Source organism: Manduca sexta, chromosome 6 (assembly GCF_014839805.1).
Source record: "Manduca sexta isolate Smith_Timp_Sample1 chromosome 6, JHU_Msex_v1.0, whole genome shotgun sequence".
Classification (NCBI taxonomy): domain Eukaryota; kingdom Metazoa; phylum Arthropoda; class Insecta; order Lepidoptera; family Sphingidae; genus Manduca; species Manduca sexta.
The window spans coordinates 9095399-9110996 of NC_051120.1; the positions used below are offsets into that span (position 1 = coordinate 9095399).

The 15598-nt window shown below is 35.1% G+C and overlaps 1 protein-coding gene across 1 annotated transcript in view; it reads right to left on the minus strand.

The window, feature by feature from the left end:
- The window catches only part of LOC115440522 (hemicentin-1), an 81131-nt gene that overhangs the window by 20400 nt on the left and 45133 nt on the right, over positions 1-15598 (minus strand). Inside the window, exons 2-3 of the mRNA XM_030164865.2 lie at positions 14700-14803; positions 10300-10483 (exon numbers count right to left, since the gene is read on the minus strand). Coding sequence (XP_030020725.2) covers positions 10300-10483; positions 14700-14772 — 257 coding nt within the window. The 5' untranslated portion in view covers positions 14773-14803. The remainder of the gene's footprint in view (positions 1-10299; positions 10484-14699; positions 14804-15598) is intronic.

Here is a 15598-nt window from a genome sequence, read left to right on the forward strand (position 1 = left end):
AACTTAAGTCAAATTCCATACAAGTCGTTTGCGGCAAGCAAGTTATATCATCAATCAATTTTAGTTCCAAATTACATGAAACTATCGCAGCTTCAACTTTAGAGAATGTGTTAGTTAATTCCATTCATTAGGAAACCATAATCGTTAGTAGCAATTTTAGTTGATTGTCAGTTTGCGGACCACGTATCGGCAAAACCCGAATATTCGATAAACACCGGTTAATAGAGGTAAACTTTATATTCTACATCAATTAATTTTTAATTGGAATTATTAGTTTACATTTAGATGATCTAATAACAGAATTTAGGCTAAATTTAATCTTGATATTATACTCTTACCCCCTTATCCATAGACGTTATTTATCTAAGAACGGGGCATTGATGTGATAACAAGTTTGTCTCTCAGCTTTGTTTATGTGACAGCTTACTGTTTGTTCAGCTTTGTTTATCTGACAGCCAACTAGATTCAAGTTGTATCTCAATATTAGCCAATCACAACGGCCCTATGTCTACGCACTGCGAAGGCAGCCATGCCGTCAGCACTGAGAAACAAACTTGTTATCACAGCAAAGATAAAGCTTAGATAAATAACGTCTATGAATAAGGGGGTTAGAATTTCACGGTAGCATGAACGGCTCAATATGCTGAGCGAAACTACTGTTGAATTACTGAAGGTAAATCTTCATCATAACATGCTAAATTAACATAGCTAGTAGCCAAAATTCAAAGCGAATTTAGTCCGCAACGATATTACGTTAGGCGATAACCAAACTGTCTATATTAAAGAAATTTAGTAAAAAGAACATTACAACTTCTAGAAACTGAATATCTTAAGTTAGTAATAGAAATTTCGAAAAAATAACCTTTGAAGGATGTTAATTGAATTAGTTAGCACACTCACGGCCTTATTCCCGAAGGGTTAGACAGAGACGAAACTAGCTTATCTCTTTCGTCAAATTTATATCCAACGATTTTAAACCTATCGCTACGTGAAAATGATAAAAGGAAGAAGCTATAGAAGTGTACCAGAACGAGGCAAAATGGTAATCTATAGTTTCTGCCAACCCCTATGAGATAGACGTGATAGCATATACGTAAGAATATTTAACACAAATCCAATCACAGGTAACTCAGGCGTGTTATTTATATTTTTGTTACCAGATGTAGAAATGGAACCAAATATATTTTATAATCAAACACACAGGTATAGAGAAATTCATAATATCGTCGACGTAGAGGGAACTAGATGCTCCGATTTCGGTAGTGTTGTGTTTTGGCCATTTTTACATAATCCATAAAATAACGCCTATTTTGGCGTGATAAACATTTTTATATCTAGTCTCGTTTTGAAAATACAGCTAATGGAAAAATAAACATTATGTCAAAATAGATAAAACAGATGAAAGTTAAATAATAGAAAAGAAAATCAATAACTCCTATTTATTATTATTTAAATTATTTAATTAAATAAATAAAATAAGTTGTTTAATTTTAACGATTCAAATTTAAAACTTTAAAGTCTCATTTTCGATCCCATGGTTCGGCAAAGTGACATTTGATTTTTTTACAAAGTATCAGCCTGGAGTCTGGAATTTGCGCCCGATATGGCAATTGGCTCGCCCCCTATCACATCATAGGACGGAATACACAGGCCAGTAAGTGCACCAGTTGCGATTCTGCATACCCCTTCGAAGATTAAACACGTGAGTATGCATTATTATAATATAATTAAACTAGGAAGGAAGAACGCGACCTGCACTCACAAGAAAGTTCTTACAAAACAAACAAGTACCTACAAACTACGAAGCATTAAAAGAGTAAATATTATAACCAACTTATTTAATTTTCCAAACAAGAAATAAAAAGGCAATCCTTTGGCGTCGTTTACAAGATTCTGGTAAATGTAAACAAAGTTATTAGTAGTTTCTTGCTTTAAAATTAAAATTTAATTAGATTTCGCTTCCAGTTTTCTAGAACGTAATGTTTTCTTATATTGCTCGAGATGATCTAGTTATTCTTTGTAGGTTTAAACTTAATGCATATACATTGTTAATTACATTTTTAACCGTAGCTGAGTATTTGAATATTTTTTACCGATTACAAACCAATTATTTATTAGCAACACTTATGTCAATATCTAGAATAAAAAGAAAAATTAAAAGTATTTTTCTTGAAATAAATAATTCTTTATACAAAAGAATACAAATCCATACTTTTATATTTAAAATTAAGCAGTTTATCTTTGTTATCAATGGTCTATAAAAACGTAATCAAATTCACATTCGCACTTGGCACCCGCTTTCAGAATGCCTATTATACCGTTCTCCTTGCCAACAGCCTCATAATCATAACAACTAAACGTGACAGCATATTCGTAAATAACTAGCACTGCTACTAATTAGGTGCCAAGCCCTCACAATTCAGCCTTAATGCCTGCTGGACTTATTTCAAAGCTAGTAAACTCGGCGAAGGCCCCTTAATCGCGTTAACTGAAATTTGTCTTTGGCTTTTTGTAAATTATGATAATCTTCGTAGAATTTGCTAATTGGCGCGATGAATAACCAAGCATCTTAATAGACGTTGCTTCTGTTTTGAGTTTAGCTAACTGTTGGAAAATTTTAATGCAAAATCAATATTTTGGATTTTACGGTTCAGTATTTAGAATGGTATAGGGGAAATGACGGTCAGTTTGTTGATAAGTGTGCAGTTTTCAAAATGCATACGAGAATTAGGTCTGTTTACTGTCAGTAAGCATCAGCTATAAACACTTATATTAGAGGAATATTGAGTATATTGCAATCTTTAAGGAACGGGTTAGAATTATTATTTTAGCAACTGTGTAGGGAATCTCTTAAAACTGGACTAAAATTTATACAAAAATAATATGGAGTGTATATTTTCTAAAGTAAAAGACAACACGATAGCAAAACTTAAAGGATGTCTTACATCTGAACGCAAAGGATGCAAACAGTGTTACATCTGAAATCCTAATATTTTAGCTTCCCCCAAGCATCAAAGTACTTAAACAAGAAAAGCCAAACATCCTCAGTCAACACTTCCAGTTCACGACAGTTGGTGCAAACGACGTTCATCTAAACTATCTGTTAATATCATGTTTCATTAACAACCATTTTGGGCCAAACAACGCCAACTTGCCAATATTATACGCAGAAGGTACACATGCCTTCCTAATTATGTCTTTGGAACTTGCAGTGTCTATATTTTGTATTTTGGGTTAGCACGTTTATTATTTGAACATCATTTATGTATCAATAATAAATCTAGTTTTTGGTGGAGTAGGAGTATGTGTTGAGAGTTTGAGATTTTGGATTTGAATCCAAATCCAAGTAACACTTTTCATTTATCCGGAATTGGATACAAAAGATCAGGTTCTTGTCAGGCAGACAATAAATTGTAAATTCGGCCAGATGCTTTCAGCTAGATGCAAGAAGTAAATACAAAAATTATTTTATTTTATTTAGAATCATATACATACATAAAATTATATTTATTTAAGTCTGATTTTTCAGTTGTATTATATGTTGTATAAAGTTATTCATAAAATAAAATACCTACAGCATAAATGAATTAAATACAGTCGTTTGTAAACGTTCAATTGTTTTACTCTTGCTCGGTCAGGTTATAATTTTATGATGAACTGCTTTTATCTCCTAATTGAAAAAGTCCAAAATAAATTTAATTTGATATACTTACTTCTAAATAAATTTAACTTATCATTTTCGGTGTTATATTTTCAAATTATTTACAGTCGAGTTTTCAAATAATTCAGCTCGTATTCTGTTATATTTTTCTTGATTGAAATCGAAGTGAACTCATAAAAGCCGAATGAACTTGGATGAAATTTAGACTGGACTTTGGCCGTTAGACGGCTTAACGCAAAGTAGGGAGAGTCAATTTTTTTTGCGAATCGATCACAACGGAGTACCTGTGAAGTGTCGAATACAATATTGGTTTGCCAAGTACAAAAGTTAAAGTCCCAAGTAAATGTAAAAAAAATAAAGATTGCATTCAGTTTCACCTGTCTTATACGGTAACCAGGGGATGACAATTTTTATAAGTCCACGATAAAGTGACTGAGAGACTGCCTCGGTGGCGTAGTTGTATTGCATGTCCGGTACAATAGCGCTCTGAGGTCCTGGGTTCGAATCCCGGGTCGGGCAAAGTGATATTTGGGTTTTTCTGCTCAGAATCAGCCCGGAGTCTGGAATTTGTGCCCGATATGGCGATAGGCTCGCCCCCTATCACATCATGGGACGGAACATACTTGGCGAAAAGTGGGTGCCCTAGTTGCGCCTCTGCATACCCCCTTCGGGGATAAAATGCGTGATTTTATGTATGTATGAATGTACGATAAAGTGGCGGAATCTGGAAAGAAGTTAAATATGAATGTAGGGGTTAGAGTGGATTTTGAATAGCTTGTTAATCTGAAAGATAAGGTATAAAAATATAGAAATGGTTTCTTTTTTTTTTAACTGCCACGGCTAAGTGATCCCACTGCACCTGATGGTAAGTGGAGTGGGGTCCAATAGAAAGTCGACTGACGAGAGATAACTACCCCTCGGCAGTCGACACAATTATGCCGGCCGGTTGGAACCGGATATACATAGGCTGTTCCCGGAACGCGACACACTTATATGAACCACTATGGCGGGTTTTAACACCTTGTGTACGGTGGTCATTATTCGGATATAAAATATATTCTATCACCACCAAAATATTTATATTTTAAACATTGTGAAACAGGTCCTTAAATCGTTCTCAATTAAGCAAAGTAAGTCTTGAAATAACTATTTTTATGTCACTGCTCGCAGCTTCGCCCGTGTGAAGGAGTTTTCCGGGATAAAAGTCCCGCTATATATTTTCCTGAGACAGAAAGTAGCCTTAAATCTTCCTAGGGTCTTAAACTGTCTCCATACCAAATTTCATAAGCATCCGTTCAGTAAATTTTGAGAAAATCGATAACATACGGACTGATAGACATTGGGACTTTGTTTTATAATATATATAGATTTGAGTACATTGTTATTAAACTCAGTACAAACCTTTGTCTAGATAATGAGATATGAAGACCCGAAGACTTATTATCTAGATTAACACGATTCGGTTATGAGCAGTAATAAACCATAAATATAATAATAATATCAGGCCTGTATTAAATACTGTTCCACTGATGGGCACGGGCCTCCTCTACTGCTGAGAGGGATTAGGCCTTAGTCCACCACGCTGGCCTAGCGCGGATTGGTAGACTTTACACACCCTCGAAAATTCCTATAGAGAATTTCTTAGGTATGCAGGTTTCCTCACGATGTTTTCCTTCACCATTAAAGCAAGCGATAATTCACAAAGAATACACACATAATATTCAGAAAAGTCAGAGATATGTGCCCTTGGGATTTGAACCTGCGGACATTTGTCTCGGCAGTCCGTTCCACAACCAACTGGGCTATCATAAATATATTCACCGTACGATAAAATGTTATTCTCATTTGTACTCACGATAGATGAATAAAAAGCCAGAGTTATGTTATGCGGCGCGTGATTTATAAAAAACCGTCGCAACATATGTTAGACGCTGTTTTTTGCAAAAGGAAAATGTGACCCTAACTAGGAGCGGTTTTATTCAAAGTGGCAACTCTTGGATAAACGTGGCATGCCTACGAATTGAGCTTATGTCACACAGTAGCGTAATCTATACTAATATATAAAGAAGAGTTTGTTTGTTTGTATGCTCTTATCTCACATATTAATGGTTCGAATTGAAAAAAATATTTTAGTGGTCGATAGGCCGTTTATTGAGGAAGGTTATAGACTATAACATCACGCTATGATATGAGCGGAGTATCAATGAAAAACGACGCAAAATAGGAAAAATAAAAAAATATATATATATTTTATTATTTTATATATTGATATTTTGTTTGAAAGTTACACTTTTTTATTGGGCACCTATGGTTGGAGTAACTTAAAGTTAAGTGTTATTTTTCAGAAGACAATTATATGGTTTCATTTATAAACACAATGTCACGAAAACTCTATATAAATGTCACAATTCATAAATAAATGCCAGTAGAGATAATAAGATATCTCACTAATAGAACTAAAAGGGATAATTGACTAGCGTATAATACTAAATTCAGCTCACGTGATGCAATTAAGTTGTCAAGCAATAAACAACTCTAACACAATAAACTAAGACACGTGTTTTCGACACCACTTTAATTTACAGTTGTTTACGCTTATTTTCGTATTACAGTGATATGTGAGTGTAGTTTTGGATATAAAACAAACTTTATGAACAAAGTTTAAAGCGATTAGTCAAATAAAGTTATTCTAATTTGATATTTAAGTGATTTATTGCTTGAAGTAATTTAAAACAAATACATTACGAACACTCGCTACAGCCAAATATGTTTTGATCTTTTTATGAATGACTAAGTTTTGATCGCGGCATCGTCTGCTTAGACTTTCTCGGTACAAGATCTTAAAACACTGTAACGATTTATGATAACTAATACAACGCTAGCGCCATCTATCTAAGAAATCAGATTGAAAAGTCCCATTACTTCCCATGGGAGAAAATTACTGGAAAACAAAGTAGCCTATGTGTTAATCCAAGATATGGTCTATACGTGTGCCAAATTTCATCCAAATCTATTCAGATTTCGCTGCGTTTACTTCTAACAAACTTCGAAATATTTTCATAATCTTTCCATCATGGGCGCAGCCGAGATTAGTTTCAGAGAGGTGCTGCTACGCTCTATACTACATTATTAGTATTTTTTTATTGCTTTGAATGACGAGACGAGCTTGCCGTTCGTATATTCGTAATCGATACGACCGCTCATACAGAGTAGAAACACCATTAAACACCTTGAATTACAAAGTATTGTATTCCACTGCGCTCGCCTGAGATTTCAGTTGCTAAGTCTCATTATGTTCAGTAGTTGCACTGGCTACAATGTCCTTTAAACCGGAACACAACAGTGACTACACACTGCTGCTTGGCGGCAGAAATAGACATTGCGGTGGTAGCTATCCAGGCGGACTCTCACATATGAGAAACCTACTAGTAGTAATTAAAAATGCTTTATCTTAAAAAACCTCTGGTCTATAGATCCCATTGTTGCAGATTTATTCAGTGACTTATATTTTTGTGGGCAGGGGGATGCGCGTGCACCTACTTGCACCCCCTTCCCGGCGCCTATGAGTACTTTGTTCATCAGCGGCCCTTGAAGCGCTTAAGAAGTAGAAGAAGCCCATTTGTTCATGAAATAATGTGACAAATATATCACTTGATGGTACACGAGCTTGTTTGAGATATATTAATGTCAGAGAGAACGTTGAATTAAAAATTATCAGACCCTCCGTAATATTGTGTTGCGTCTAGCAAACATTGGATTGGGAATAATGTAGATAGAATAAATAATTCGTGATAAATTATCAAGCAGGAGATTGTTAAGCATTAACATGAATTGCGTTCCACTATTTAATATTTATGGAAAAACTAGATCTTTCACGCAGTTCCGCTCGCGTTGAAAAGATTTTTCGGGATTAAAATTGCGTATGGCACCTAGGAGTAAATTAGTTTCGTAATTCTTTCAAATTTTTAAAATCGGTTCAGTAATTCCAGAGATCAGACACTACAAACAAACAGACTATTCCGCTCTAAAATATTAGTGTAAATAACGGGTATATTAAAATAAGGACTATAATATTTAACAGCACATTTTCTTAACGGTTCATAAAATTTACAACTACACAACACAAAAACATTTCATTATAATGGGCCTTATGGAAATTTTACATTACTCCAGTCTTGATACAATGTCTCGTAACGTTGATTCATTGGATTCAAAAACAAACTCTGTTTTAAATATTTATGGTTTATATTTCAACGAAACGTTTATTCTTAGTTAACAGGGCACGCGGGTGAATAAGTCATGAATAAAATAGACTTTTAGACGTTTTATTTTTTCTAATAATAAAATGTAAAATTGGTGTAATATTACATTTTTGATTTTTTTTAACAAGCAAAGCATTGTGCCTCCACTGCACCTGATGGTAAGTGGAGTAGGGTTCAAATGTCGACTGACGAGAGATGATTACCTCTCAGGGCCCTTATTCTGTATGATAGTGTAAGCGCGTAACGCGGCCGTGTCATGTTATCTTCGAGAAATGTGCGTGGAATGGTATTCTGTAAGCCAAATCTCTATAGTCCTAAACATGACGCGTTGTGTTGCGTGCTTGTTACGCACTGTCAAAATAACGTGTGAGATAGAGAATAAGGGCCCAGCATTCGATACAATTACACCGGTCTATTGGAACCGAATATACACAGAATGATCCTGGAACACGACACACTTACGTGGGTAACTATGGTTGATTTTAACATTTTGAGTACGTCGGTCGCTATCCTGGCGGATATAAAATATATCCTCACCATCGGAGGCGATTCATTTTTTTAAATATTTCTATATGCATTAATATTTTTTATTATTTATTATTTTTTATTTCTTTTGTTAGCTTTTATCTTCTTTTCTCCCTAACACTCAGTTAAAGCTACTTCTGTCACTGGTCACTCAAAATACAGGGTAAGCCTTGTTTCAGGACTTAGAAATACTATTTGCACTCATAGGATACTATTTGCATGGGGCATTCATGATGCTCGTTAGCTTTTAGTTTTTCACTGTTTATGGCTTTGGCACCCGTGGCATCACAAAACAGCCCAGCGGAAGACCAGCACTAGTGTTTTTTTATCGCCGCTTTTGTGACGAGCATATAGATTTAAATATTTTGTTTTTGTAATTATTATGTAATTTTGCTTGTAACAAATAAATATTATCTTCTTATTTCTTTCTTTCTAATATTAATTTATTTTAAGTTGAATCATGTATATAATTCTATTTTTAATAGACAATTTCAATTAAGTACTAGTAGTTTCCTGTGTGGAGCCAGGAATTCGTCTGAGTGGATAGAATATTTCAGCCACAGTAACAATGTGAGATGAATATTTTACTCGAAAGCTAGTGTTTATTGTTATAAGAATATTTTAACATATTTTTTATTTCGAAAGAATGATCTTAGTTTAATGTCGGGTACAAGTACTTGTGGTAGGTCTCCTTTATGTGGGAGTCCGCTTGGGTAGGTACCACTGCAATGTTTATTTCTGCCGCCAAGCAGCAGTGTGTAGTCACCGTTGTGTTCCGGTTTGAAGGACATTGTAGCCAGTGTAACTACTGGAAATAATGAAACTTAACATCTCATGTCTCAGGATGGCGAGCGCAGTGGAATACCAAACTATAATTTGTAATTCAAGACGTTGGATGATTTTTTTACAGTTTATTGGCAATCTTATCGCTTACCAACAGGCGAATGGCAAGCTTTCCTTGAAATTCAAAGCAATTAAAGAAAGATATATACTTTATATACAGGATCATTTTCACATTGCGTTAAATGAAACCACATACTAGTAATACCTTTACTAACATTATGCCAAAAATCATCCATGAATAATTAATATTTTCACCAAAAATCCCGGTTTGACTTTCCCGTTTCATTTCATTTTGTAGTTCAGTACGTATATGGCGTGTGCGTGAGTGTATTTCTGTCTGAAAGTGTGATTGTCGTAGCGACGAAATTTCTCAGCGTAGTAGTTGAGATATGGCGTGTAAAATACAATATTTTTTTATTAATATTTATTTTATTCGAAACTAACCTTTCTTGTTTTACATCTATAGATCTAGTAATTTATTTTAAAACGTTATTTTCAACATAAGTAATTGGTTTCATTTAGTAACGCTGTGTCAAAATTAACTTGCCATAATAATTTTATTTTAATGCTTTATTAACTTATTTTACGCATGTGGAACTAGCCTGTAAGAAATTATAGCGCTTATAAGTTATATGATTGTGTCCATTTTAAAATGACCTTATATTATAGTCATAATGATAATATTATTTTAATGTTTTATTAATCAATTTTGTGCATGTGAAACTAACCTATAAGAAATTGTTGCACTTAAATTACTTGTTCCCGTTTTAAAATTGTATTACTGTAAACAATTGTTGGCTAGTCAAATAAATAATATTACTTTCTTTTCTTTTTTTATTCTATTTTTATTTAGGGGCTTTCATCCGAAGGTGGCATGTCAATCCCATCGTATCCTAATCCATATAATGCTGACGACGTAATCTTACTAGTGAAAAAGGCGACTGACTCTTTGATGCATATATATTTTAAACAACGCGCTAGCTTCTTCTGATGTATAATATTACTTACTTGTCATGAAAATGCTTATTGCTCGTAGCGTAGCTATCGAATATGTAGTTGAGCATCGGTGAATCGCCTTTCTGACGCATGCCGGGCCGTCGCGGCCTCGACGTGACGCGGATGCTTCGGAATACCGTGGGCGGTGGAGTCATACTGCTTGTCGCTGGCATCGATGGCTCAGTGCTTTGAGTTACTGCAAGAAAGGTTCCGTTTTATATTTCACATTAAATATTTCTATACACATTGATTTATTATGATTTCTTATGTTTACGCGAACGTTAGACATTGAAATAAAAACTAAACTTAATTAAATCGGATCCCAAAAGACCGGCTGCCGGACCTCAAAACACTGTGAGCTCATTCTGCGTAGATCGAACCGTCAACAGCTAAAATTTAAAAAAGTTGTATATTTGAAAAATGTAGGTAGATATTGTAACTTTGACTTTGCGGATGACCAACACCTCAGCCCCCTCGTGACCATGAAGGCTGCAAAGTCTTCGAAACGTCGGGAGAAAATAATAATATAAAAAACCGCAATAAAATCCGTTAAATATTTTTTATCACATTGATTTACTTTTCGAATCGTACACCACCTTTGATTAACAATATGTCTAGCTAGACACTAAAAGCTCTAAAAGTCAATGAAGCACGGCACTCCATCTAGACATATAATTTATCAAAGCCATATAAATTGATGTTGCACAATTCATTGGCGCAATCTTATGTTAATTACGGTCTTACCCCCTTATTCATAAACGTTTTTTATTATTGTATCTCAATATTAGCCAATCACAGCGGCCGTATGTCTACGCACTGCGAAGGCTGCCGTGCCGTCAGCACTGAGAAACAGACTTGTTATCACAGCTTTACTCCGTCCTTAGATAAAAAACGTCTATGAATAAGGGGGTTCGTTGCTATGATACTTATAAAACGTACTATATAAACGTAAAATACAAATTAATTTTGAAAAATATGTATTCCGATAAGATTAGAGTCTAATTTAAAGATGAATACTGGGGCTTTATTCTCTATCCCGCACGTTATTTTGACAGTGCGTAACAAGCACGTAACACAACGCATCATGTTTAGGACTATAGAAATTTGGCTTACAGAATACCATTCCACGCACATTTCTCGAAGATAACATGACACGGCCGCGTTACGCGTTTACACTATCATACAGAATAAGGGCCCAGAAGCTTGTTACTGTAGAATCTTACCAGTTCATGTTAACATAAAGTACACTTTACTCAGTAAATATTTGATTACAATGAATTTTAAAAAATTCACATTCCTTTTACACGTCTCATTACTGGAAACAGGTTAGTATTACCACGTGCGAACAATTCGTGGCTACGGACTGCCTTGCATCTTGTACCGCTTTACTGAAAACCAGCGCTGATCTAGACTCTGGTTTCGGTCAGCACATGCCGAGTCATTTGCTTTTGTCTTTCACTAATATTATGCTTGCTTAATCTGTTGTATTATTTTTTAATTGAAAGGTAATAAATTACTTTATTTATTTATCAACTACCCCCAGTATAAGTGATAGTTGGGCTTCAAATAACATCAAATACAAACATAACTGCTTCATAAATATTTTAAATAACGACAAACTTTGAATGCGAGTACTTCAAACTCCTAACATTATAATTATTAAGCGTAATTTGTTATTGAAATAAAACTATTTTTCGGGTTTCATCGTTGTTTCATAATATTATAATTTTTTCTCGAGGCGACGTTTCGAAGACAGCAGCCAGTCACGGGGCGTATTGAGGTGTTCGTCGTCCGTAAAGTTATAGTTGAAATATCTACCTACATTTTATAATAATATACTTATTTTTTTATTTTTGCTGTTGACGGTCCGATCTACGCACAATGAGTGCACAGTGTAGATTGGATCGTCGACAGTTAAAATATTTTAGAAAATTCTAATATAATAATAAACTTTTTAACAAAAAAATTTACCTGCTTCGAAAACCATTAAAAACGATACGAGGTATATGCTAGTTACCAATTTTGGAGTCAGTGACTAATATATTATTAAACGCTCTTTTTACAGTATTGTACATTATATTAGCAAAAATAATAACAAAATACAATTTTAGACATTTTTTGACTACGAGATAATAATAGAATAGTCGCCGCGTAACACATTTTCTCTTCTACCAGCCTGCCCGCGCAGCCGAATACTTCCGGAAACGCCCGATGTCATCGGCTAGGATAGCGGCGCGTAACAATATTGTTATTCGATAGTCAAACTTCGAATGCGAGCTGATGTAATGGTACAGGGGCCTTATTCTCTATCCCGCACGTTATTTTGATAGTGTGTAACAAGCACGCAACACAACGCATCATGTTTAGGACTATAGAAATTTGGCTTACAGAATACCATTCCACACACATTTCTCGAAGATAACATGACACGGCCGCGTTACGCGTTTACATTATCATACAGAATAAGGGCCCAGAGAAGAAAAACTTAACATCACTGCCCGTCCGGGGTTCGAACCTGAGGTCTCAGTACTGCATTCGTATATACAACTGCGCGACCGAGGCAGTCCCTTAAGCAGACATTTAATATAAAAAGGAAATTAAAAGACGCCATGATAAGTCGATTGTAATTAAAAGGATAAATGTTTGTGAAATCTTGATTAAAAGGTTTAATATAAATAATTAGATTTCGAGATTGGAATCGTAGAGACTTAGTTTGAAATTTTCTTTTTATCGGATCAACCTGACACCTTTAAAGGTTATAGAAATTAATTATTCTTTACCATCTTACCTGTTAAAGTTTTGTAATTAACCACATTTTGGGATCATAAATTTTTGAAAAGCCAGTTCACCTAACGCAACAAAAGAACATTCAATTCCTATCATTTGTTTAGTTCCATCGATAGTTAACCCATCATGACGTAGAATATAGACACAACTTTAGAGCTATGGAGGTTTTATTGCAGTTGTATCACGATACGACGAGCATGAAAATCGTCTGACATTAAGGAAGCCATAAACAGCAGCACCACCATACAGAAATTTGAATTACAAAATACTGCGTGGCGCTCCACTGCGCTCGTCATCTTGAGACATAAGACTAAGTCTCATAATCCCTAGTGATTACGCTGGCTACAATGCCCTGCAAACCGGTATGTAACAGTGCACGTATACTGCTGCCTAGTGGTAGAAATAGATATTCCTAACCAGAGAAAGAATCTGAGAGACCTGCTACCAATCTTGTTTAAAAAAAAACATATTTTTAACTACTTTCGTTATAATTATCGAACATATAACTTCAAAGTCTTTAAAGTTTACATTCTTAGGCTACTAGTAGATGTAGTCGATACTTTAAAATTCTAGCTGAGAATAAAACAGTAGAATTTTATTAAAAAGTCATTATGCCACACGATCACAATGTACAAAGGACAAGAGAGCTAACGAATACACAATGGAGGAAAGTAAAAAGTTTAGACCAAGTTTGGGATTACCGACTGTTGTTACGTAAACTATGATGAAAATTTTCAAGTAACGAAATGTGCAGATCATTCTATAATTTAGTCGGCTTACTACGTAATCTTTCATGTATGACAAACAAACTGTCGGGGGACAAGTTTTGTCCTCAAAGTTGTAAATGTTAGTACTTGAATACTTTCGCCATGTTCGGTTCAAGGTGCTGTTGTCCTTCGAAAGTGTTGGTAAAGACCAATTAGGGTTTTTGTTCGTCAAAATCAGACATAATCGTAGGCACCCAACTACTTCGTATAATCACGAAAGAGATCCAAGAGGTTTTTCCTTACGAAAAAAAAAGGTGGTCTTTTATATAAATCATTCGGCTATGTACGACTCATTTATTTATGTCACCAAACAATTCACTTTAATTGTGGTACGCGATGAAGGACATTTCAGTATAATTACTGGGCTATGTGAAAATATGTTGCTATCGTGTATAGATTTTAAAACGGACGAGTTTGCGCGCCTCATTTTAAGTTTGGAATTTTTTTTTTATCAAATATCTAACCGTCAATATCTCAATATAATAAATACGAAGACTTGCTGAATTTAAGTTTGAAAAAAAAATGTTATCAAATATCTAACCGTCAATAGTTTTTATCAATATGTTACGAAGACATGCTGAAATATTACTACCAGGGCCTTTATTCTGTATGATAGTGTAAACGCGTAACGCGGCCGTGTCATGTTATCTTCGAGAAATATGTGTGGAATGGTATTCTGTAAGCCAAATTCCTATAGTCCTAAACATGATGCGTTGTGTTACGTGCTTGTTACACACTGTCAAAATAACGTGCGGGATAGAGAATAAGGCCCCTGGACCAAAGAAAACAAAAGAAGAATATAAAGTACTAAGCACCGACGATATAAATACCAGGATAGCAGAATGTCTAGAGACTCACCGTTGTCGTTGTCGCTGGTTTGGGGGGCGATGGCCCGCGTGAGCACCGCCATTAATAGCACTATGCGGTACATACCGCCGCATCCTACCCGCCGAGCAGGCTCTCTGAAACAATTAGACAACCGTCAGCGGGATATATATCTATACTTATAATAAATCTGTAGAGAGGTCAATTCTGTACATGAAATATATTTCCAAAATAATAATAACTATCAGGGAGTGATTAGGGATCGATACTGATGCCAAAAATGCAATTAGTAAAATTTTTGTCTGTCTGTCTGTCTGTCTGTCTGTATAACCGTTATAGAAACAAAAACTACTCGACGGATTTTAACGAAACTTGGTACAATTATTTGTCATACTCCTGTGCTGGTTATAATATACTTTTCATCACGCTGCAATTAATAGGAGCAGAGCAGTGAAGGGAAAATTTTGGGAAAACGGGAGAAGTTACTCCATTTTTTAAGCTTCCGCCGCGTGTGCAACCTTAATGGTTAAAGCTACACAGAAATCATGTATGACGGAAATGTTCGCCTTAAAATTATATAAAAAATATCCCACGACAGCATATGCCTATCTTTTATGGTTGACTCACAATAACACGTGTAGCTCCCGATAGCATAGTAGTTCGAAGCTTTCTCATTATATTTGTCTACTCTTACGTTTATAACACTCTCAGTCAGCCCCGGATCTAGGGGGGGGCAAGCCAGGGCCCGTGCCCCGGGCGGCGAATTTAGAGGGCGGGAAATTCAAACTTGGCAGACGAATACACATCTCATCATTAACGCAACTTTGACTACTGCGACATCTATACCCTATACTATTATATAAAGCTGAAGAGTTTATTTGTTTGTTTGTTTGAACGCTCTAATCTCAGGAACTACTGGTTCAAACTGAAAA